The following is a 25,588-nucleotide window of genomic DNA, read 5'->3' on the forward strand; positions in this document are numbered from 1 at the left end:
AAACTCTTGTTAGACAATAGGGATCTAACTTCTTTTGTGTTTACCCCAAGCTTACAGGCTTTCCATCTAAAGCAAAGTTTGAAACCTGTGCTCCCCGTCAACCTGTTTTCTGGGGTCTGTGTTTCAGGGCTGCTAACTACTAGCTCTTGTCGCATAGACAGAAACTCATCAGTGGCTTAGCTGGTACTGAATTTCCTATTGTAGGATCACTTTTGATGAGGTGCCAGTGAGTGGAGAATATCTTTATTATATCCTGATGTTTTTTACTGTACCCTGTAATCATTCTGATCTTTGTTCAAATTCTCTTTTCTCTTAGAGATGGCACCTCTGTGAAACAGAATTTCCTCACGATCTTTTAGATTGACTTTGCTGATGGCACTATCCAATATTCTATTGCTGTAACCAGGGTAAGAACCTTTTCTTTAAATCTTCCTGCACTCCTCCTAGTATCTCCCTGTCACTACAGTTTTGCATCATTCTGAGATTATCCGCATAGGGAATACTGAATTTAAGGTTATTTGGATGGAAACTCTAGGCATGCAACAGGGAATTACCCGCTGTAGGATTCCTATATGTTTTCATGTGGATTTTGCTAGGTCTAAAAAATATACCTTGCTTTTACTTATGATGGTGGTACATTGCAAAGTTAAGTAATTATTGTAAAGTCTCTCAGTGAATTTCCTTGCTTTTTCTTCTGTCCTCCTCCATATGAAATCGTCAATGAAACTGGTCCCAAGGACCACGTTTTGAGACCATTCTTCTACATGTTTATTTGTGAGCACCTGCTTCTCCCACCAGCCCATATGCAAATGTGCATAATAGGGGCAAAGAAGGAGCCCGTAGCTGTACCTCTCTTTTATCTATAAATCACTGTGTCGAAATGGAAGAAGTTATTGTACAGACACTAATTGATCATTGATAATATCATTTTTGTGTGCTGTAAAAGGCCCAGTGGGCTATTGCCCAAAAAGTATGCAACTGCTCTCAAACCATCACTGTTGTTAATACATGTGTAGAGTGATGTCACATCCATCGTGAAAAGTATATATGATTCCTACCAATTGATATCATGCATCCTTTTCAAGAAGTCCCCAGTGTCTTGAATGTATGAGGATAGATTTTATACGTACTTCTGCAGAAAAAATTCAATAAATGCAGACGTATTTTCGAAAAGGCTTCCAATAGCCGATATAATTGGCCTACCAGTTGGATTTACAATGTACTTTATGGACTTTTGGCATGAGATTTTAGACTGGTGTGATTGCATGTTCTACTTTCAGGAACTGATACTCTTCCTGAGAAATCAAGCCCATACCTCCCATGTTGTCAAATCCACAATGTACAATGTTTTTGCAGTTGATATCTAAGACTTGGAGGCCGTGCTATAACATTCACTGTATTTCAATTGCCTCAAAGCCTCTGCTTTGTACATGTTGAGCAGCCAAAAGACAATGTTCCTGCCCTTGTATGACTGTCTGATGACAACATCTTGTCTGCCACACAATTTATCCATAATCTTGTAATACTTAATTACATGATTGCCATGTGATTTTTCTCTCTGTTTCAATACTTTATATAGTAAATTGTTTTGATCCTGTATCACCTAGTCTGACAAAATGTCAATGGAAACTTTTGGCAGCATAGGTGTAAATACAGATTGCTGTCTATATGGTGTTGGTTTACTTCAATTGCCTGTTTTAAGTGTTAGGAATTTGAATCACTGCCAGAATCACTGCCAGTAGGGAAACCTATTGTAGACGGGGGACCGTTACTCCTTTATACTTAAACTGAGCAACCATAGAGAGGCAATATTGCATTCTCCACCATAGAGTCACGCTACAGAACGTGGAGGATGGCATTATAGCAGCCAACGCCACCTCCGCTTTAAATTACGACTGCATGTTGGGTGTGCCAAAGGCAAGCCCGTCTGCGCCCGCCCGTGCCTGAACGGGACCAGGGGCCACAAACCCTGCTCTATCCAGAACAGGTCAGTACGTGTACTCTAAATATTAGCTATTAGCGGCGAGACCACTGTCAAATCCCCTATGTATTCCTCTGCTGGGGTAAATAACATGCATGAACTTAGAGGAGTTTGTACTCAGTGCAGCTTTGAGTTACACACGAATAAGGTTACACCTATAGTATCCCCCAGCAGCCTGAAGCTGCATGGAATATGGGAATGATTAACGCTCGCTCAGTCTCTAAGCATGTCATTGATATTATCACCTTGTAGAAGGCTGCTTGACGACCTTGAGGTACTGCAATTAACTCAACGTGTCCACACCTACACATGAGAAAGGGCATACACTGGATCTTATATTTTCCAACAACCCCCAGATTACAGTATCTAAAGTAATTCTGGCCCCTGGTCAGACCACTGCCTGATTCTGTTTAGGCTACCAAAATCTGCCCAGCAGATCAAGGTCATGGCCCAACCCATCCCGACGAGGTGCTGGTCAAAGCTTGATCCCAGAGCCTGGACCAAAGCTCTGAAGGACACAACCCCTAATTTTATATGCAATATAGAGGAGGATTACCAGCAATGGGAGAGGTGGAGTGTTCAGTCACTGGATGCAGGCATTCCAAAGATAGCCATTAACCCCAAAACACAGACAAAAATAGCCTCATGGTACAATGACCATCTTATCTTATTAAGAAAACAATCTTAAAAAAATCCTACTTCCCTTTCCTTCCTTCTCTAAAGTATTAATTTTTTAAGATATTAATTTGTCCTACCTTTTCATTATTTTTGTCTTCTATTATGATTTCCGGTTCCAATGTTTAAGAATATGCCCCAGACAGAATCCCAGGATGGGATTGACTCTTTTCCTCTGTAAAGAGGGATTACTGTGGTCTATCAAACTCTCAAGATAAAGGTTGAGGCCCTCATAAGTATTTGAAGGTTCGGATCTGGAGATACATGGTATCCCTCTCTCCCTTTGGGGAGTGACCAGAACGGTAAAAATCTGCCTTCAGATGTTTAAAAAAAAAGGGTCAGAGCGACCTCTTCTTAATTTTGGAGCATATTGTGGTTAAATGAGGACTTAAAAAAAAGGCAAGAAAGTGTTAAGGAACTGGAGAAAGGAGTATGAGCCAGCCATCAAAATAAAATATAAAACCTTAATTAGGTCCTATCATAATAAAATAAAGAAAGTTCAAGCAAAATTTTATGAGGAAAAATTATGCAGGCCTCAAAATCTCAGAAGGAACTATTTAAAGTGGTTAAAGCCGTAACCACCCCTCAAGAAAGGACCATCCTCCCACAAGCCAGAATAGAATGATGTAATGAAATAGTATCTTTCTTTCACAAAAAAGTGACTTATGTTTATGACCAGGGAATTCCCCAGGCTCAAAGAAGAAACTAATTTTAACCTGATACGGGTAACGAAATCAGAATCCCCACTTAATCCTGCACCTCCACATATCCTTTCCAAAATGATAGATGTCATTCTCCCTTCACTAATGGAGATACTCAATCTTTCACTAGACATGGGTTTGGTTCCAAGACACTGGAAGCATACAGTAATCAAACCTCTACTGAAAAAAAACACTTAGATCCAGTAATACTTGGCAACCTTCGACCTATTGCACTATTTCCTTTTCAGGGTAAACTTCTGGCAAAACGTCAAAAGGTCATTAGGCAGTTATTTAGAGGACAATGAAATTCTCCGTCCAACCCAGATGGCAATCATGCTCAGCATAGCACAGAAGTGGCACTTCTAGTGGTTAAAGAGGAGCTTAAAGCTCTGTTAGATGAGGGAGGATCCACCCCTATCCTACTTCTCGACCTGAGCACGGCGTTTGATACCGTTGATAATACCATCTTGAAAGAAAGACAAAGGAAAGTAGGAATTCAGGATAGAGTGCTGGATTGGCTCATCTCCTTCCTAGAATGCAGATCCTACCAAGTTATGGAAAAGGTATGGGTGACCCTCATGACCCCAAATCCCCGAAACACGCCTGGAAATTTGGCTGGATAGAGTCCTTACAATGGATTGTCAAGTAAACAAATTGTCTGGAATCTGCTTCAGGATACTCAGAAAGATCAGGAAGATATTACCATTGATCCCAGATCATGTAAGGAAAACTGTGATTCACTCCCTCATAGTCATAGACTATGGCAACTCTCTTTATGTGGGCTCACCTAAGTACGTAACAAAGAGGCTTCAGGTCGATCAAAATGTGGCAGCTAGGCTCCAACTAAAGGCTCAAAGCCATGTTCCACCAAGAGAATCCCTCAAACAGCTCCACTGGTTGCCGATTGAGACAAGAATCAAGTTCAAATCACTTTGTATTGCACACAGGGCCAAAAAGAACAAAGGTCCAGTGAAGCTCAGAAATCTGTTATCTTCGTATGTGCGAGCCAGACTCTTAAGATCCTCTCAACTACATCTCTTAAGTACGACCAGAGTCAATAGCTCAAGATGGGGAGGAAGATAATTCGCACACTTGGTACCTAAGCTGTGGAACGGTCTCCTACTCAGCCTTAGATCACTGCAAGATGAATCCACCTTTCGAAAAAAACTCAAGACCTGGTTGTTCCCCCATAGAATGCATTAGTAGGTACTGTTACCCAGTTCAGCACTCACCAGCGTGGGAAGCCCTCAGGCAGCCATGCGCTATACAAATCCCAAACATAAACATGTCATCATGTCATTTGAGATGTCATCAGTGATGTCATTTGAGATGTCATTAGTGATGTCATCAGTGATGTCACTGACCATGTCATGAATGATGTAATATATGACATCATCAGCAGTGGATTGCGGGTGCGCGATATATAGTTAGTGCAACTAACTATATATGGAATTTCAATGGTTTTGTGTGAGTAAAATAAGGTTTTGTAAATGCTAATTCCTAACTATATATGGTCTATAACCTATGGTTTTTTCAGTGAATTTTCAAGGTTTTGTAAATGCTAATTCCTAACTATATATGGTCTATAACCTATGGTTTTTTCAGTGAATATATATATATACTGTATAATGTACTTGTGACCTTTTTTTCTTTAGTTTATATTGAGGTTTATTTAGCACAATCCACCTGACGCGTTTCGCAGCGTCTGCTGCGAAACGCGTCGGGTGGATTGTGCTAAATAAACCTCACTAAGGACCAATTTTGGGCCTCAGCGTGTTGCCTATGATTCAGAGGACGACTGTTGTTGGATTTGTAGTGTAGTTCCTATATTCCCAATAGGTTCTGCGCATTGGAATAACATAAACGATAGTTTAGACGTAGGACTGAGGTCGACTAGGTCTCTATTGAATATGTTAGACTTAATTGTGAATGCAAGCTAGCTCAGAGGTCACTAGAAACTTTCTCGAGTAAACAAGAAAATGTTAAGTTCCCGGAATAGACAAGAAGGGATTAGTTTCTGACAACCGCATAAACATGACAACTTTGCTCCCTCCAGAATAAGGAGTATATCTACAGAGTCGCGGAAACAATAGACAGCTATTTCACTCAGTCAATCGTGCATGCTTAGTTTCACCAGGAGTGCAGAGAAATAGAGAGACGGGCGTTTTCAATAAAAGTGGTTGTTTATTGAGCAGTCTTCTTTCTCATGCAAGAGAAGTGAATTGCCACAATTGCAATACTTGTCATAAAGTAAAGTGCGTACAGTAAAATAAGTATTATGAAATATTACTGTAAAAGCATTTATATGGTTTCTAAGCCATAAGATACTTAAAATGGATAAAATACATACAATGATAAAAGTTGACTAAACATACTCAACTGGTGTTTCTAAAATACACCTACCCCGGTGTACCTAACCTAAGCCTAGTACGTGGGAAGGAGTAAGTGAGATATAGTTTTAGTTAAGATAGTTTTGCCAAGAATCTGAATCAAGAATTCTCCAAGGATCTAATCAGCTCCGTACCTTGGTTATAGAATGAAGGAGGTCTTGTATCTCTTTCTCAGGACTCGATCTCCCAGCAACCCGCAAGGGTGACTGGAAACACTGGAGCTGGATTTCTCGGCAGGAGAAAAGACAGCGTCTCTCTCAGTGCGTCAATGGGAGGGTCGTCTTCCTTCGGCACTCGTTTTCCAGCAGGGCGTCGGGTAAATAGATAGCCGATCTGCTCCAAACCATTGTGTGTTTGCTAAGGCAGATGCTGGTATATTTATACCTGGAAGGTGCCGAGTTTGACGTAAGGTTGGACATAAGACGTGACTAAGAACTCGCAGTTCTTTTAGGACTCCAGGAGTTCTTGGACAAATCAAAACAGAAGCGGGGGAATTCCCGGGCTGCTGGAGGCTTGGTTTGTTTAAAGAACGCGTTGTACTTTCTAGGAGTCTATGGGAGTAGCCTTGCCGTATTTGGACTGCATTGGCTATGACTAAATATGGATATGATTCTTATGCCTTTATAAGGATATGATTTGTTATAACCACATAAGGGCATGAATCGGGAATATTTCAATAGGATCCTAGATACGTTCACAACAGTTTTATGGGGGTTGGCGAACCCCGCTGGGGCCCGCCATGACTAAGTGGCGCTGGCCTCTTTTTCGCCAAATGTGTTGGATATACATATATATGTGATCAAGGGCTCCAGGGCCCGAAACGCGTCATGGCGATCAGAGGTTGCACTAAATAAAGACTAAGCAAAATTACCTGCTTGGGTCCGATTCGTCTTTTGTGTGTCCAGTGGATGGTATGCTGACGAAGTTCCTGTAAAAAAAAAAAAATATATATATATATATATATATATATATATACATATATATACATACATACATACACACATATATATATATATATATATATATATATATATGTATATGTATATATATATACATTTAAAAACAAAGGTCACAAATACATTATAGTTAGGCTCACATTACACTCGTACAAAACCAGTGAAATTAAGCAATTTTTGTTACTTGAGCTAACTATAAATTATGCCCCTACAATGCACTGCTTAAGACCTCAAATATTACATCACTCATGACATGGTCAGTGACATCACTGGTGACATCGGGTGTGGGTATCTTGGGTATGGGTTCATGTGGCTGGGTTGGTCGCAGGGCCTGGAAGTAGGCAGTGCACGGCACTGGTTATTAACGTGCGTGCTAATAAAAATATAGAAATTCACTGAATAAACTGAAGTTTACAGGAACATTATAGTTAGGTTCTGAATTTACTTGCACAAAATGATAGAAATTCAGCAGTTATAGTTATGTTTATCTCAAGTAACTATAACTCGCGCCCTCACCATGCACAGCTAATTACTCCACATATTACATCATTCTATGACATCATTGATATTATCACTGGAATATTTGCAATGAAATCATTGATGAGAAAACTGTGCATGGCGAGGGCTCGAGTTATAGTTACCTTAGAGTGCTGATCAGTTATGCCAAAAAGGAGCAGAGAACTCTGGGTAGTTCCAAAGTTTAGATGGAAAGCAGCTCCTGTATGCTCCATACATCACTTGCAACACTCTGGATTTCCTCCTCTCATATGTTTGTTGTTCTAGCAAAGTTTTTAACCATAAAACTGACACAGTGCCATCCACACCAAGCTAGAAAGGGACATACTGAGGCCACCAAAGATGCAGGCACACTCTTTCTATCACACTGACAGACACAAAGACAAGAAAAAAACCACATACAAATCATGGCTAGTAAAGAAGCACCACATTTATGTGGGATTACACAGAGTATGCAGTGTATGGCTAGTAGCCTACCTGTGGATAAGCATGTGCCCTCTAAACAAAATGACAAATCATCACCCTTCAGTTTCCTTGTAGCCTGTAATGAACTGGCAGTATCTCCACCTAACTGTGAAGTGTGGACCACGACAGCACAGAAGAATAGGGTGGGGCTCTAGAATTCCAAAGAAACCACAGATTGGTGAAGTCACAGGACATGTCAAACAGTCAAACAGGGGCAGAGCAGCATGACTCCCCTAGACTCATGAGAACTTTTGGCCATAATAAGACTATTCATTTCCCAGGAGAGAAGCATTTCCAGATAGGGGTATGCAGAGGTGTACAGCCCTGCAACTACCCACTTTACAAATTCTTACTTTTTTTTAAAACTGGGCGAGAATACGAAGTTCACACCTTGGGTGGATTCAGTGGGAGACCATTGGTGCTACAGTCAGTGGCGTAGCTAGGGGGAGGTGAGGGGTGTGGCTGCGTCCACCCGCTATCACCTGCCGTCTCTGGGCAGTAACAGCCCAGCTCCTCAATGTGTTTGCCGCATGGGGGTGGCAAACGGAGAAAATACCAGCCAGCACCCCCCCCCCTCCCCCCCACACTCTTCACTGCGGCAAACGCTTAGACCGCCACCGGTGCCTATAGGGCTAGGTTGCCACTGGCTGCAGGGCAGTATATGGACTGCTATTGTTCAGCAGCAACCCATAGCTCTTGTCTCATGCCCTCAACACCCCCACACTTTCCATACTGTATCTCCCTGCCTCCCTCCTCAATCCTTGTTCCATGCGGTGGAACCTATAAGAGCTATCTCCAGCCGGGTCACAGTCCCCCCACAATATAACTATATTGAAGTGTTCTTCTATCCTCTTCTGCCACGTGGCACCACCCACTCACCACCATGCCTAGTGATTAATTTATAGAATAAAAAATAAATGCAGGCGTCCAAAGGTTTCTTTCGGAGGTGCCACCAGTGCTACAGAATACGAATGCGGCCTAGGCTCAATGCCAAAGCACCCCTCTTTCTTTCACAACTCTACACCACTTCTCTCTAATAATCACTTCACTCTTGCAGGCTCATTTTAACCCTTCTCCCTTTGTCAATGCTTTCCCATCTTTCTCCTCCTTGCGTCTCCCTCTTCTGTATTTCTAGATGTTGCACTGATAATGATAAATAAGTCCTGGTACCCACAAATGAGGTCAGGTGCCCAGCAGCTGCAACCACCTGCACAAATTAAGCACTGCTGATACCTACAGTGCTGACTCCACTCTCTCAGCACTGAATTTCTCATAGTCACCACCGGTTTCCCGATGCAGGATGGGACACTTTGTGCCTGGAAATCTGTCCTGTATTGGGACCAGATGAGTTTTACTTCACCTCATGATAACTCAGGGACCTTTGACTAGGTGAATTTTCACAACTCTGTACCATCATGTAGGTGAAGTAAAAACTGTGCACACCCCCATTCCTAGTACAATAAATATACACAATGGTGACACCAGGGTGTCATTCAGTGAAAGCATTACAATTGTATTGAATCTGGTTCCAACAGGTGTTTTGGAAGAAAATTCAGAAACTGGTTGCAAACAGTCCAGGAGAAAACCTGGTGACGGGGACAGTTTAAGTCCAGTGTAAGATATAGATTACAAGAAAAATGCACATTGTTATGTAGCAGGATAGGAAATATCCTTTAATACATTTCTGTCACCAACATGTCCATATGTATGTATGTCATCATCTCCATTTCCTTCCTCCCAGGTGAATAAGGAAGAGCTATGAGGCTGCCGAGGGGGGCCCTGAAAAGATGCAGTATTTTGCTGATGGTGTGCATCTCTCTGCTGCTCTGTGCCCTGCTGCACACCATGCAGGAAGACAGAACCTGGTCCACAGGGAAAACTGATCTTTTCATAGTTCTTAAGTCTCAGGTTCTTTCTGGTCACTCCTCCCTGAAAATGTCTGATGGGATGTTTGTCTACCATCTCAACCTGCGCCAGCACCAATCAGAATTCCCCTACTTGCAGCATTACCAGTGCCGACTGCAGCAGGAAAGGCTGAACTTTTGCCGGGTGGCAGAGAATAGGTCCCTCCTCCTGCTGGCCACCAAATCCCACCCAGAAGCGTTCCAGAGGCGAGTTGCTCTGCGCCAGACTTGGGCCAGAGATGAGCAGCTCTCTGACTTTGTGGTCAAACATGTCTTTCTTATGGCACAGTCCCCGGATGAGACACAGATGCAGCAGGTGGCAGAAGAGAATGCTGCACACAAGGACATCCTTCTGTGGGACTTTAACGAAAGCCATCACAACTTGTCGCTGAAGGAGCGATGCTTCATAGAGTGGCTGCACTACAACTGCAAGGAGGCGGATTTTATCTTCAAAGGTACGTCTGATGATGTTTATGAATTGGACGTGGAGTTGTAGTGAGGTTGTTACATTGGTAGTGAGTTTACAGGGCCTCCCTTGGCTCACTGATGGCCATCAGGACATGAATGACCTGTACCTACTGTCTGCACTCACTCCTTAGACAATTGCAGAAGCCCATGTGCCACAATTTCAGTATTAGCCTCAAGAGGAGATGGTCACTCATAGCCTAAACTGCAGCAGTGGAGGTACAGAAGAGTGAGCTATCAGAAGATAGCAGCAAAGTAACCATGTCTAGGAAGGATAGGTTTACTAAATTTACTTAGATGTATACATATTGTCAAGGTAAGTAGGTGTAGAATTAAACATAGTAAATCTATTCTTACCTATATATTCTTACCTTCTGTGTACGTTTGGCCTCGTTTTTTACTACGATATACTGGTAACTCAATATTCCCTAATCGATATTGCAGACCATAGTCATTGCTGTTGTATTGAAAATGATGCCATTGGTTTGAATTCCTCAGTTTTTCCGCTAGACGTCACAGTCATGGATTGCGAATGTCTCCGGGGGAAGGGGAGAGAGGGGCTCATCTGCCTATTTAGGATCATCCCACTATCTATAAATTAAATTTCATTTATTTAGTGACTAGTACCCCTGAGGAGGTGTTGAAGATGGCAGAACTCACCACCACCCCTGGCTGCCAATGTTTGAATAAAGTGGCAGAATGGCTGTCAGATCCCAACATGTGCCTCACAGCGGTAGGCAGGGTTTCCACGATAATTATAATATCGCCAACCCTTTTCGGTACCGAAACCCGATGAGATCAACGACTGTTACCTCGCTTTAAGCCAGAAGTCAGCCCCTCTCCCCATCCCTGTTATTATTGGAACAAACAGAATCCCGAAAACTGTCCACTCGCCTAGACCGCCTGCCCAATACTCCTCTATCCACCTAACTCCCCCCCAGCACCGTGGCTCCCTGCCCTCTCTCTTTCATGCCTCTAAACTGCAGATCAACTGTACAACATGCCACAGACATTGCTGAAGCTATACTCGCTGAAGAAATTGACATCGCTTTCCTCATAGAATCCTGGCTCAATGTCCACTCCACCCCCATTCTTGACATTCTCACACCTTCAGGGTACAACATCATCAGACAAGACAGGCCGATCAAAACTGGGGGGGGGGGGGGGGGGGGGACTAGCCATAATTCACAAAGCTGGAATACAGATTACCAAACTTAAACCTGCAGAATACATTTTGTTTGAATACCTGGGTGTCAAACTCACTGCCAAGGGCACCTCACCCATCAAATTCCACACCACCTACCATCCTCCTGGAGAGCGTACCCTTTTCCCTGAAGAACTATCTGACCTAATAACACGGTTCTCCATGACTGACACTAAAGACGTGTTCCTGGGTGCCCTCAATATCCACTGGAACGACCCAGAAGACTCCACTGTCCAGAACATATCCAACCTACTTGAAATACATAACCTCAAACAACTCTGCAATAAACCACCTCACATCAAAGGTGCAACACTGGACGCAATCATCCTGTAGTAGGGGATCTCTGTGTATAGTCATAATCTAGTGAATAGTCCCGCCCATGTGCGTGGACCCCGGAGCAATCAAAAATAATCTCTTACAGTGTCAAAAAATGCAGAAAATGCATAGACACTTAAGAGAGAATTTAAAGACAGATAATGCAGCCAAAAAGGCTACACTGTCCAGTACTTCAACTAGAAATTCCACCATAAAATCCACAAAACAGCAAAGCCTGTACAGATTTCCCTTGCTTAACAGCAAAATCCCTCAGGAATGATAGAGAGAAGAACCTGGACAGACAAGCCCCATAGGCTGCCATTATGTGGCTTAATTAGGATACTGTGCCTTTAAGGAACCTTCCAGAACCTTCTCTCAGTATCCCAGAATGCATAGCAGGTCCAACTTAGCCTCAGTTCTTTTTTCCGGCTCCTGCAAGCAGGACCCTGGAGCATTGAGCTCTCCCTTTTCAAGGGTTTTTGTTAGTGTTTTACACTAATTTCGATTTTTGGTACTTTTAAAGTACTTTGGTGACTTTCTTTCTGTGTTTCTGCACTTTTTTTTGTCCATAATGCCTGCATTATTCGACAAATGCCCTGAGTGCTCAAGAAAGAAGGCCAGGACAGACTCCCATGAGGTCTGTATTCTCTGCCTTCCCTCTTCCCACATTCCTGAGGAGTGTGTGATCTGCAGAAGCTTCTCTGGAAGGACCCTGAAGGAGAGGAAGAAGATCAGGCTTCAGGGACTTGAGGAGAGAAAGTTGAAGGCACGAGGTGGGTCAGGAGGGGCTCCTTCTACCCATGCTGAGGCCTCTGGGGGGCTCCCCAGGGGCAGGAAGACCAGCCCTCGCCCAAGATCTCCGTCTGGGTCAGTTGCGCTGACCACGACGTCGAGGGGACGGTCAACGGCCAGTTCCAGGTCTCCCCAGGGCTCTGGGTCGAGAAAACGTCGCCCGTCGACGTCGAGGAACGTGTTCCGGCCGCCGTCGAAGCCGGTGTCGATATCCTCGTCGTCGCTGTCGGCGTCGAGTGGTTGACATCGGAGGGCCCGGCGTCGGCGCTCGCCGTCGAGGCGACACCGCCGTTCGCCGTCGAGGACATCGTCGTCGAGGGGATCCTCATCGTCGAGGTCGCCGTCGAGACGGAAGGCGTCTCCGGCGCCGAAGAGGTCGACGTCGAAGCATTCCAAAAGACCGACGTCGAGACGGTCAAGGAGATCGACGTCGAGAAGGTCAGAGAGGTCGACGTCGAGAAGGTCCAAAGGGTCGACGTCGAAGCGATCCAAGAAGTCGACGTCGAGGCCGGCGAAGAGGTCGAGGTCGCCGTCGAGGCACCATCGCCCGTCGTCGAGGTTTCGTGGCTCGTCGATCTGGTCGGGGTCGACGTCGAGACGGAGACACGGTTCGACATCGAGAAGTGTGATTCGGTCGACGCCGAAGGACCGTTCGACGTCGAGGGGACATCGGTCGTCGTCTGGGCACCGGTCTTCAACGTCTGGAGGTCCTAAGGACAGGCCCAGGACTGTGGGGGGCTCCCCACGCTCCGGAAGAGATGGTGGCTCGCCGGGAACGGCGCATTCCGGGGTGGATACTCCGATGAAGCCTTCTACACCTCCTTCGCGGCCTGCTGTGCCGAAGGGTCCGCCTCCGAAGGCCCCTACCCCACCTCCGAAGCCGGCTCCGCAGACCCCGCGTCCGGTTGCTCCTCCACCCCCGGTCCCACCGAGGGCGGTGTCGATGCCTAAGTTTCCGACGCCTCCGAAGAAGACTCCTAAGAAGCCTAGGACTCCTGACCCTGGGAGGCCAAAGGAGCGTCCGAGGCCCAAGAGGTCGAGGTCTCGCTCGGGGAGACGGGACAGATCAAGGAGTGGCCATGGATCTTCCTCACGATCCAGGCGTCATCACAAGAGACGTCGGTCCAGGTCACGTTCTCCATCTGGGACCCGTTCCTACTCGCCCACGCTGTCCGATTCGCCGGAGACTAGGGTGTCTCCGATAGACGATATAAGCACATTTCAGGAGGTTCTCCTGCGTGGAGCGGCGAAGTTGGGCATTGAGGTTGAAGCACCTACGGCTTCTACCTCGGTGATATTTGAGACATTACACAAAAGGCACTTGTCTCGCCCCCTGTTACCTCTGGTGCCGGGGCTCCTTGAGCCCGCCGAACAGCTATTCTTGACGCCGGCAACGGTGAAGTCTGTACCTTCCAGGATCCTAAAAAAGTACAGGGCTCCGGACTCAGACCCAGCCTTCTTGAGGAAGGACCCGGTACCGGATTCGGTCATCGTGACTGCTGCACGGAAGCTTCATGCCACCTCCCCTGCGTCCACGGTGCCTCCGGACAAGGAGAGCCGTTGGATCGATTCTGCTGGTCGTAAGGCGTGTGGGACATCCGCCTCGTCCATGAAGGCCGCCAGTGACTCGGCTTTGCTGGGACGTTACGACCGGTCCCTGTGGGACTCGATGGAGCAGTTCGCAGACCTTGTCCCTCGAGACCGCAAGGAGGACTTTGTGGAGATCGTCCAGGAGGGGATGCTGGTCTCTAATCAGGCCATCGGCGCCGCAGCGGACATATCATTGCTGTCCGCGCACGGATATTGCCACGGGATTCACCAGAGACGCCACGCTTGGCTCAGGTTGACGTCATTGAAACCGGAAGCACAGCAACGCGTGGCGAATCTCCCGTTTTCCGGAGATACCCTCTTCGGGAAACACGCGGATGATGAGATGGCCAGGATGAAGGCCGAAGCGGAGACCCTGACGGCAGTGGGCTTGGAGAAGCCCAAGGAAAAGAAACCCTTCCGACAGTACCAACGTCGGTTTGGGTCGCAGGGTCGTGGAAGGGGGCAGTCTGCTGGACAACATCAACAGCAGCAGCAGCAGCAGCAGTACAGGCGGCCCTTCCAGAAGCGACAGGGTGGTAGAGGTCGTCAACAGTCCTCTACCGCGACCAAGGGCCCGGCCGGGTCCCGTCCCTGAGCTGTTACTTCCCCCTCGTCCGTTACCCGCTCCGGTGGGGGGAAGCATTCAATTTTTTCTGGCAGAGTGGAGAAAAATTACTCAGGACAAGTGGGTGCTGAATATTGTTTGCAATGGATACAGTCTACGTTTCACCAGCCCTCCTCCATCGATTCCTCCCGTCAGCTCGCAGTATCAACTGCGCGAGCTTCAGACGGAGGCGGACGTTCTGCTAAGGAAAAGGGCGATCGAAGACGTACCTCTGTCTCAAAGAGGAAGAGGTCTGTACTCTCGGTTCTTTCTTGTCCGCAAGAAGGACAGAAACGAGTTCAGGCCCATTCTGGATTTGCGGCAGGCAAACAAGTGGATTCGCAGAGAAAAGTTTCGCATGCTGTCGTTGCATCAGATCTACCCTCAGCTGCAACGAGGAGACTGGATGTGTGCCATAGATCTACAGGACGCATACTTCCACGTGCCCATTGCATGCAAACACAGGAAATTTCTGCGCTTTCAAGTCGGCACCAATCATTATCAATACACGGTGCTACCCTTCGGACTGAAGTCTGCACCCAGGACATTCTCAAAATGTATGGCAGTGGTAGCGGCACACCTGAGGAAGAACAAGGAATTTGTCTACCCGTACCTGGACGATTGGTTGATCAAAGCCTCCTCCTTCTCGGAAGCTCAAGCACACTTCCAGAAGACGTGCGTTCTCTTGAACAAGCTGGGGTTGCACATCAACATGTCCAAGTCGGTCCCGATTCCGGTACAGTGCATCCAGTACTTGGGGGCCTCCATCAATACGCTGTCAGCAAGCGTGTCTCCTTCGGAGGAGCGACGTTTATCACTCGTTCGGAAGGCTCAGGCTCTCATGAAAACTCCGTCTACGACTGTGAGGACGGTGTCTTCTCTACTGGGATCGATGGCCTCTTGCATCTTTCTCACTCCTCACGCACGGCTACAGATGAGACCTCTGCAGGAGTGCTTGGAGGATCAGTGGGACCAGAGGAGAGGTTCTTGGGACGACAGGATACGACTGTCTCTACATGCTCTTCAGTCTCTAAAGTGGTGGTGCTCGAAGGAGAATCTCCTCAGAGGCGTTCCCTTCCACAAGGACATTCCCACACAGACCATCGTGACGGATGCGTCTCTCCAAGGTTGGGGGGCGCATTCCGGAGACCTGCAAATTCAAGGAACGTGGTCCCCGACGGAGTCCACGTACCACATCAATTTCCTGGAACTGAGAGCTGTTCACTTGGCACTGAAGGCCTTTCATCCGTCCTTTCAGACCAACTCTCTGCTTGTTCAGACGGACAACACGACAACGATGTATTACCTCAACAAGCAGGGGGGCTCGAGATCGCGCACTCTGTCGCAGGAGGCGCAGGCGATCTGGCACTGGCTTCTGGCTCGAGGACTGTCGATAACGGCCACCCATCTGCCAGGTGTGCAGAATGTTCAGGCATACGAACTGAGCAGAATCGTGCAGGAAAACCACGAATGGGTCATAAACGACGAAGTACTAGGAGAAGTCTTCGCAAGGTGGGGAACTCCAGACGTAGATCTGTTTGCCACCGCCGAAAACAGCAAATGCCGAGGCTTCGCCTCCAGGTACTACCAGCCAGGGACGCTGGGGAACGCGTTATGGATCAACTGGTCGAACAGCTTTCTGTACGCTTTTCCACCAATTCCCCTGATTCCGGCGGTTCTCATCAAGCTGTCTCAATCCAGGGCGAGAATGATTCTGATTGCCCCGGAATGGCCCAGACAGTGGTGGTTCACGGACCTGCTTCACCGATCTCTCCTTCCTCACATGAAGCTGCCGTGCAGGCCGGACCTTCTCACGAAGTTCGGGGGGCGGATGGTGCACCCCAACCTCTCGTCTTTGAGTTTGGCGGCATGGCTCCTGAAATAGTGCAATATGGCCATCTGAATCTCCCAGAGGATTGTATGGGCATACTGAAGGAGGCTAAGCGACCTTCCACTAGGACTTCCTATGCTTACAAGTGGAAGAGGTTTTGCATCTGGTGCAAGTCTAAGAACTATGACCCTACGTCATGCAAGGAAGATGTCATCCTTCCATATCTGCTTCATCTGGCGCAGTCGGGCCTTAATGTCCATTCCATTAAGGTTCATCTGGCTGCTTTGACTGCCTACAGGAAAGGCCCTTCACAGACTTCCTTTTTCCAGATCCCTGTGATCAAAGATTTTTTGGAAGGCTTGAGGAAAGTGTTCCCTCCTGTCAGGCTTCCTTCGCCTTCATGGGACTTGAATGTGGTGCTGTCCAGATTGATGAAGGAGCCTTTTGAACCCATTCATAAGGCTTCGTTGCAGCACCTGTCCTGGAAGGCGGCGTTCCTCGTGGCCATTACATCGGCCCGCAGGGTGAGTGAGATTCAGGCATTGTGTTGCCAAGAACCTTATACTGTATTTCATAATGCTAAAGTTGTTATGCGTACTCACCCTAAGTTTCTTCCCAAGGTTGTTTCTGATTTTCATATCAATCAGACTATCACTTTGCCTACGTTCTTTCAGAATCCTTCATCTCCGGCGGAAAGGTCTTTACATTCCCTGGATGTGCGGAGGGTGCTGAAGTTTTATCTTGATAAGACTAAAGATATTCGTAGGTCAGACCAATTGTTCATCAATTATGGCTCAGTCAGGACGGGTCTTGCTACCTCTAAACAGTCCATCTCTAGGTGGATTGTATCCTGCATTCAGTTGTGTTACTGCAAAGCTAATAAGACCTTAGGGGGCAAACCTAAGGCTCATTCCACCAGGGGCAAGGCTGCTACGACAGCTATGCTCCGTAATGTTCCCATTGCAGAGATCTGCAAGGCGGCCACTTGGAAGTCGGTCCATACCTTTGCTAAGCATTACTGCCTGGACACTGATGCCAGGGCAGACGCTCAGGTTGGGCAGGCTTCGCTGCGGAATCTGTTCGCACAGTAGTGGCGTTATTTTATTCTCCACCGCCGCTTGGTGTGGGGATGGGCTTGCCATTCTATTCACTAGATTATGACTATACACAGAGATCCCCTACTACAGAAGGAGTAGTTTCTGTCCTGTAACTCCAGTTCTGTAGTAGGGGTATCTCTGTTATAGTCATAAGCGCCCTCCCGCCTCCCCGGTGGAGTGTTGTTCATGATCATAATGCTACAGGTCTGGCGTTTTCTGCGCCTTCAAAAAGAACTGAGGCTAAGTTGGACCTGCTATGCATTCTGGGATACTGAGAGAAGGTTCTGGAAGGTTCCTTAAAGGCACAGTATCCTAATTAAGCCACATAATGGCAGCCTATGGGGCTTGTCTGTCCAGGTTCTTCTCTCTATCATTCCTGAGGGATTTTGCTGTTAAGCAAGGGAAATCTGTACAGGCTTTGCTGTTTTGTGGATTTTATGGTGGAATTTCTAGTTGAAGTACTGGACAGTGTAGCCTTTTTGGCTGCATTATCTGTCTTTAAATTCTCTCTTAAGTGTCTATGCAGTTTCTGCATTTTTTGACACTGTAAGAGATTATTTTTGATTGCTCCGGGGTCCACGCACATGGGCGGGACTATTCACTAGATTATGACTATAACAGAGATACCCCTACTACAGAACTGGAGTTACAGGACAGAAACTACTCCTTACCAACAATGAACTGGTCTCTTTGAGAGGGATTTCTCCCATTGACTGGTCCGACCACCACCTCATTCTGTTCAAGATTGACGCACTTGCCAGCCACCAAACTATTCGTGATGACAGACCTAAACTCTGGACCAGAAACATCAAAGAAGTCGCTTTATCCGAACTTGAACCCAGGATTCATGCGCATCTTCAACATCAACCCTCATCATGAACTGCCGATGCCTCACTACACACTTTAACTCAAAAATGGCAGAGGTTTTAGACCAAGTAGCTCCACTCAAACTCAAACAATTGAGGTGAACCAAATCTAAACCCTGGTTTAACGTGGAGCTGAATGATGAAAGGCGTCAACTCAGACAAACAGATAGGTCTTGGAGACTTAACCCCTCGACCTTGCACCTAGAGCAACTTAGATCTGCTCGGCAGGCATACAAAAAACACATTTTCAGTGAAAAAGTGCCTTTCTTCCGCAGCTAACTAGATCTGGCGAAAAACAGACCGAGAGAACTCTTCAACATTGTCAAAAGCCAAACAAACTGCACTCTCTCTCAAGAAATCAAAGCCACCAAAGAGCGATGTGAAGAAATTGTCACCTTCTTCTTTAATAAAGTCTCAAAAATTGATCAATCCTTCATCCAAACCGCTAACCCTCCTTCCCTCTTAACCTGCCCCCCTTTAACCCCCCTTGACCATTCAGAAAGAGTTCCTACCAAGGACAAGCAGGTCTGCCTCCAGCTAAAAAACAATGCACATTGGTCTGAATTTGAGCTAATGTCAGAAAACGAGGTCTTCAGTATAATCTCTAACCTTAAACCTTCCTCCCACACTATGGACCCCCTCCCATCCACAATTATAAAAGAACTCAACCACACCATTTCCCTTTTCTGGACAAAATTCATCAACGCCTCTCTCTCCTCAGGCTGCGTTCCAGACTCCCTTCAACTAGGACAAATCTCATCAATTCTCAAGACACCTGGGACTGACCCTAATGATCTTAACAACCTTGGACCTATCTCCAACCTCCCATTCCTTGCAAAAACATTGGAGAAATGGGTTCTCCACCAACTCAAACACACTGATGAGTTCAACCTCCTCGACACCTTTCAATCAGGATTCAGGAAAGGATGTAGCATGGAAACAGCTATGCTCACCGTCTCTGACAATATTCACAAGGCTTTAGATGAAGGTGTTGCCTGCCTACTCATCCTTATTGACCTATCTGTGGCATTCGACACAGTAAATCATCAGCTCTTCTGGAGACCTTGTTGAAGTGCTCCGGCATTAATGGCGCAGTACTAAAATGGTTCACCTCCTTCCTGCCACACCGCTCGCAACAAATTAAAATCAACTCCTGTCTCTCGAAGCCAACAAAAGTCACACTTGTGGTCCCGCAAGGCTCGATCCTCTCCCCATCCCTCTTCAATCTCTTCATGGAGCCCCTCACAATCATCTTGAAAAAAGCGGGAGTGAATTACCACCTTTACGCTGATGACACCCAAAACTATTTCAAAATCAAGTCTCCCAGCGACATCCAACACCTCAATTCCACTCTAACCGAGATCCAAACTTGGTTCAATACCAACCACTTAAAGCTCAACCCAGATAAAATGGAACTAATCCTATTCTCTCCAAAAAGCAACCATAGACCAATCCAAGAGTGGCTCAATAATCTGGTTGCCCTAAACTGCCCCCTCGTCCTATCCGACTCAGTTAAGTCTCTAGGCATCACCCTTAACAAGAACTTATCAATGGAGGTCCACATCAAAAACTCTGCAAAAAGTGCTCTTTTCTCTCTAAAACACCTCATGAAATTGAAACCTTTTCTTCCCCATGATGACCTCAAGACAGTAGTCCAATCCCTAGTTCTCTCTAAAATCGACTACGGGAACGCCATACTAACAGGGACTCCAAAAGCTCACCTAGCCCCACTAAGGGCAGTGCTGAACATGACCGCTCGACTCATATCTGGAGTAAAAAGATTTGAACACATCACTCCTGCTCTCAAATCCCTCAACTGGCTTCCCATAAAGGGGAGGTGTATTTACAAGCGGGCCTGCATCACACACAAAAATCTTTCACTCTCCGGCCCCCAACTAACTGAACAACAAACTGATAAGAGCAGGTCAATCCAGAACACTGAGAAGCTCCAACTCACTCCTTCTTAATCCTCCGAAACTGAAAAAGAAAACCACCCAATACCGATCGTTTTCTGGAAACGCTCCCACAATGTGAATCACTCTCCCTAGAGTACTCAGATGCAACCCCTCCTTCTCCTGTTTCAAAAGGGACCTGAAACTCCATCTCCTTAACAAATAAATTCTTTCCTGACCAACGTCAACTAACCTAGTCTTCAATATCCGAGTTGACTCTTCCCTCTCTTGACATTCAAGGATAGTTGGTGACCGGACTGAGCTAACCACCTTTTTTTATTCTCCCCCTTCCGATGCACTGTGTACTTATTTTACATGCTGTATTTGTATTTAGTTTTTATCTCTGGTTTTGCTTCCTTACTGCCTGCCTACTATGCAATGTAATTTCCTTGTGTGTATGTAAAGCGCTCTGATACCTACGGGTCAAGCTAGCGCTATATAAAACTTTTAAAATAAAAAAAAATAACAGAGGTGGAGCCTCCTCCTCCCCCCACATATTATGGTAGCAGTTGAAAACATTGACTGCAAAAACATCTTTTCAAAAACAGAATCTCCCAATCATAGACTGCCAAGAATGTGAAACAATAAATCGGGTGCTTGTGGGTGGGAGAAATGGAGTTTGACCTGAAGAGGAAGTACCTACATTAAAACAACTAAAGGCCAGGATGTTTATAAACATTGTCTGTAGGCCAAAAAGCAAAACTATCTACCCCTTTCCCTTAGGCAGAGATGGGTGGATGCAAGTGAGGTGCAAACAAATATATCAACAGCCCTGCCAAGCACCAAGCATCAATCAATCAATCAATCACCATTTGTAGAGTGTGGCACTGTCAGCCCTTGGGGTTTTCTAGGCACTGGGGTGCAAGATTTCCATCATGCCAGCTCCCGCTGTGACAGGTCTTGAGAAAACATCAGGAAGAGGGAAGAAGCGGGCAGAAAAGGCAAAACAGAGGGCAGAAAAACAAGCAAGCCGAAAATGCAAAACAGAGGGCGGGATATTAGCAGAAAAAGAAGAAGAGGGCAAAATTCACAGGGCAAAGAAATGAACAAAAAAGACAAAATAGAGCAGAGGAGGGCAAATCAGATGGCAGTAAAAAGAGAATAAAACGAAAAACAGAGGGTTGAAAAATTAGCAGAAGAGGCAAAACAGGGGGCAGAAAAATGAGTAGGAAATACAAAACAGAGCAGAAGAGGCCTAAACAGGGCAGAAAAGTGAACAGGAAATGCAAAACGGAGGACAGAAAAACAAAACAAGCAGAAATGGCAAAACAGCAAGAAATGGGCAGAGGAGGCACAAACAGAGAGCAGCAGGTAGACAGGCAGCAGAGGGTAGCGGTCTGTGGGCAAGCTGGACAGGAAAATTGTTGCAGGGGGAAGTAGTGCGAGGATCTGCTTAATGGGGTTGTGCTGTGGCCTCGATTAAGTATGTCCTAGAGAGAGGCTGGTGCGCAGGGTGGCCGGAGGAGGGAAGCGGTGTGAGGAGGGAAAAGACAGGAAATAAAGTGCAGTAAAAGGCAAACCAGAGGGCCGCAAAATAAGCAGAAGTGGCAAAACAGGGGCGGAAAAACAAGCAGAAAAGATAAAACAGAGTAGAAGATAGCAAAACAGAAGACAGAAAAATTAGAAGAAAACGCAAAACCGAGGGCTGAAAAATTAGCAGAAAAGGCAAAAACAGAGCAGAAGAGGCCTAAACAGAGGGAAGAAAAGCGAGCAGAAAATGCGAAACAGAGGACAGAAAAAGAGCAGAAATGGCGAAACTGAGGGTAGAAAAAAAGCAGCAAGGGCAAAACACAGCAAGAAACGAACATAGGAAGTAGAGAGGGCAGAAAAACAACAAAGAGGCAAGACAGACCAGAAAAGGGCAAAACAGACGGCAGAAAAGGCAAAACAGAGGGCAGAAAAACTAGCTGCAAAGGCAAAATAGAGGGCAGACAAATGGGCATGGAAGGCAAAACAGAGCAGAAGAGGGCAAAACACAGGGCAAAGAAATGAACAAAAAAGACAAAATAGAGCAGAGGAGGGCAAAACAGAAGGCAGTAAAAAGAGAATAAAACGAAAAACAGAGGGTTGAAAAATTAGCAGAAGAGGCAAAACAGAGGGCAGAAAAATGAGTAGGAAATATAAAACAGAGCAGAAGAGGCCTAAACAGAGGGCAAAAAAGTGAACAGGAAATGCAAAACGGAGGACAGAAAAACAAGCAGAATTTGCAAAACAGAGCAAGAAATGAGCAGAGGAGGCACAAACAGAGAGCAGCAGGTAGACAGGCAGCAGAGAGTAGCGGTCTGTGGGCAAGCTGGACAGGAAAACTGTTGCAAGGGGAATTGGTACGAGGATCTGCTTAATGGGGTTGTCCTGTGGCCTCTATTAGGTAGGTCCTGGAGAGAGGTTGGTGCGCAGGGTGGCCGGAGGAGGGAAGCGGTGCGAGGAGGGAAATCGTAGGAACTAAAGAGCAGTAAAAGACAAACCAGAGGACAGAAAAATGAGCAGAAAAGGCAAAACGGGGGCAGAAAAACAAGCAGAAAAGACAAAACCGAGTAGAAGAGAGCAAAACAGAGGACAGAAAAATTAGAAGAAACGCAAAACTGAGGGCTTAAAAATTAGCAGAAAAGGCAAAACAGCAGAAGAGGCCTAAACAGGGTAGAAAAGCGAGCAGAAATGCAAAACAGAGGACAGAAAAAGAGTAGAAATGGCAAAACTGATGGCAGAAAACAAGCAGGAAAGGCAAAACACAGCAATAAACGAGCATAGGAAGTACAGAGGGCAGAAAAACAAGGAGTCAAGACAGACGACAGAAAATGCAAAACAGAGGGCAGAAAAACTAGCTGCAAAGGCAAAAGAGAGGGCAGGAAAATGGGCATGAAAGGCAAAACAGAGCAGCAGAGGGCAAAACACAGGGCAAAGAAATGAACAAAAAAGACAAAATAGAGCAGAGGAGGGCAAAACAGAAGGCAGTAAAAAGAGAATAAAACGAAAAACAGAGGGTTGAAAAATTAGCAGAAGAGGCAAAACAGGGCAGAAAAATGAGTAGGAAATACAAAACAGAACAGAAGAGGCCTAAACAGAGGGCAGAAAAGTGAACAAAAAATGCAAAATGGAGGACAGAAAAAAGAGCAGAAATGGCAAAAAAGGGCAAAAAACAAGCACAAAAGGCAAAACACAGCAAGAAACAAGCAGAGGAAATACAGAGGGCAGAAAAACAAAAGGAAGTCAAGACAGAGCAGAAGAGGGAAAAACAGAGGGCGGAAAAATGAGCAGGAAAGGCAAAACAGAGCAGAAGATGGCAAAACAGGGTAAAAAAATGAGGAAAAAAGACAAAATAGAGCAAAAGAGGGTAAAACAGAGGGCTGAAAAACTATTGCAGGGTGTTCTGGTATGAGGACCTGCTCAATGGCGTTGTACTGCATCCTACATTAAGTAGGAGTGAGGGGGACTCTGGATGGCGGGAGGAGGGCAATGGCAGGTGGAGAGATACGGTGGGAAGAGGGAAGAAACAATCAGAAAAAGGCAAAGTAGAGGGCAGAAAAACAAACAGAAATAGGTAAAACAGAGGGCAGAAAAACAAGCAGAAAGGGCAAAACAGAGGGCAGACAAATTAGCAAAAAAGGCAAAACAGACAAAACAGGGCAGAAAAATGAGCAGGCAATGCAAAACAGCAGAATAGGGCAAAACAGAGGGCAGAAAAATTAGCAGAATAGGCAAAACGTAGGGCAGGAAAATGAGCAGAAAAGGAAAACGGAGCAGAGGAGGCACAAACAGAGGGCAGCAGGTAGAAAGGCAGCAGGGGTAGCGGACTGTGGGCAAGCTGGTCAGGATAACTGTCGCAGCCAATCAATCAATCAATCAACTTTATTTCACATTTGGATAAATGCGTAAAAGGTGTAGGAGAGTGGGGTCTGCAATCCTATGGTCACCCCAGATTTTTGCTTTTTTGCTTCGCTGGTTTACGACTTTCCCTGGCTGTGGGCCTGCTAATCAGACCCACAGCCTAGCTGTTCTCTCTCTAAATTGACAACCATGTACTTTAGGTGCATTTACCAATTGGTACTGGGCCACCTTATCAGTCCCTGTACAGTATACCTTAGGTATCCAGGGCATAGGTGTACCCAGGGGCTGAAGCATGTATTATGCCACCCCTGGCTGGCCATCTAAAACTGACACAACTGGCTGCATGACAGCTAGGACAAGGTGGTGTAATCACCCTTTGCTATAGATATAGTATACCTATATCTAACCCTAAAATGGACACATATATTCCTATCAGTCACTCCTATGGAAGGCCTTATCAATCCTGAAGGCAGAGTGCTTGGAATTATGTGAGATGGTGCTCTGGCATGAGCTGAGCCCGTTTGCAGCTTGCGGAACCAAGTCCTAATAGCTGTTCCATGATAACGCTATACCATATACTCTTAAGTGCATTATCAACCTCGCGGTTAAATGCTAACTCTAGTATAACATTATCAAAACATGTCGAGTAAGGTGTCATACGATTTGGAATACTACCCCCTCGCCAATTCTGGCGACGGGGGTAGCATTCCACCCTTCTAGAGGGACACGACATGTATGTAACTGTGAACCCCGGTTAAAGTCAACTCGAGCCTCAGCATCACAAAATGGATGCTGCCACCACAGACACAAGTCTGACCTCCTGCTGCTGGGAGTCCTTCCAGCGAGGGGGGCTTGGACAAAGGGTTTCCTGCCTTGGGAGGTGCTAGCACCACCCCAGACAGGATTTTGTGTATTGAGGTAGGGAGGCCTGAAAGGAATGAGACATGCCTGGGGCACACAAGGTGTCCTGTGCATACACCGGTTCAAACCAGTTGCTGGGGCATCCCTGCCCCAGCTCTGGCGCGAAACCGGACAAAGGATAGGGGGTGTAGCCACCCCCCTTCCTGGGCCCACCCAGGGGAGGGACCTAGTCAGTAGTGCAGCCCCCTTTAGGAGAAAAGGTAGGAGCTGGTCCCATTCCAAATTAGATTATACTGAACTATTCAATAATAATAATAATAATAATCCACATTTGTAAAGCGCACAATCACCCGTAAGGGTCTCTAGGCGCTGGGGGCCGTCGGGAAGATTAAGCGAGCTATTGCCCAGAGTCACATGGTGCTGGGCTAACCTGCTGCCGGAGCCGGGGATCGAACCCTGATCCCCAGATTCCAGCGTCAGTCGCCCTAGCCGCGGCGCCACACCTCTCCCACTTCAACAACAAGAAGAAACTCTGGCCTTCGACGTTCTGCTCCACAGAAGACTGAAAAATCTCCCTTGTGGACAAGGAGTGTCCACC

At 46.3% G+C, this 25,588-nt stretch overlaps 1 protein-coding gene across 2 annotated transcripts in view; it reads left to right on the plus strand.

Moving 5' to 3' along the window:
- Positions 1-25,588, plus strand: part of LOC144798783 (N-acetyllactosaminide beta-1,3-N-acetylglucosaminyltransferase 2-like) — an 89,064-nt gene that overhangs the window by 35,332 nt on the left and 28,144 nt on the right. For both annotated transcript variants that reach the window (XM_078669830.1, XM_078669829.1), the window contains exons 2-3: positions 317-407; positions 9,426-10,043. In XM_078669830.1, the coding sequence (XP_078525956.1) occupies positions 9,443-10,043 (601 nt within the window). In that variant the 5' untranslated portion in view covers positions 317-407; positions 9,426-9,442. The remainder of the gene's footprint in view (positions 1-316; positions 408-9,425; positions 10,044-25,588) is intronic.

Source organism: Lissotriton helveticus, chromosome 12 (genome assembly GCF_964261635.1).
Source record: "Lissotriton helveticus chromosome 12, aLisHel1.1, whole genome shotgun sequence".
Lineage (NCBI taxonomy): Eukaryota > Metazoa > Chordata > Amphibia > Caudata > Salamandridae > Lissotriton > Lissotriton helveticus.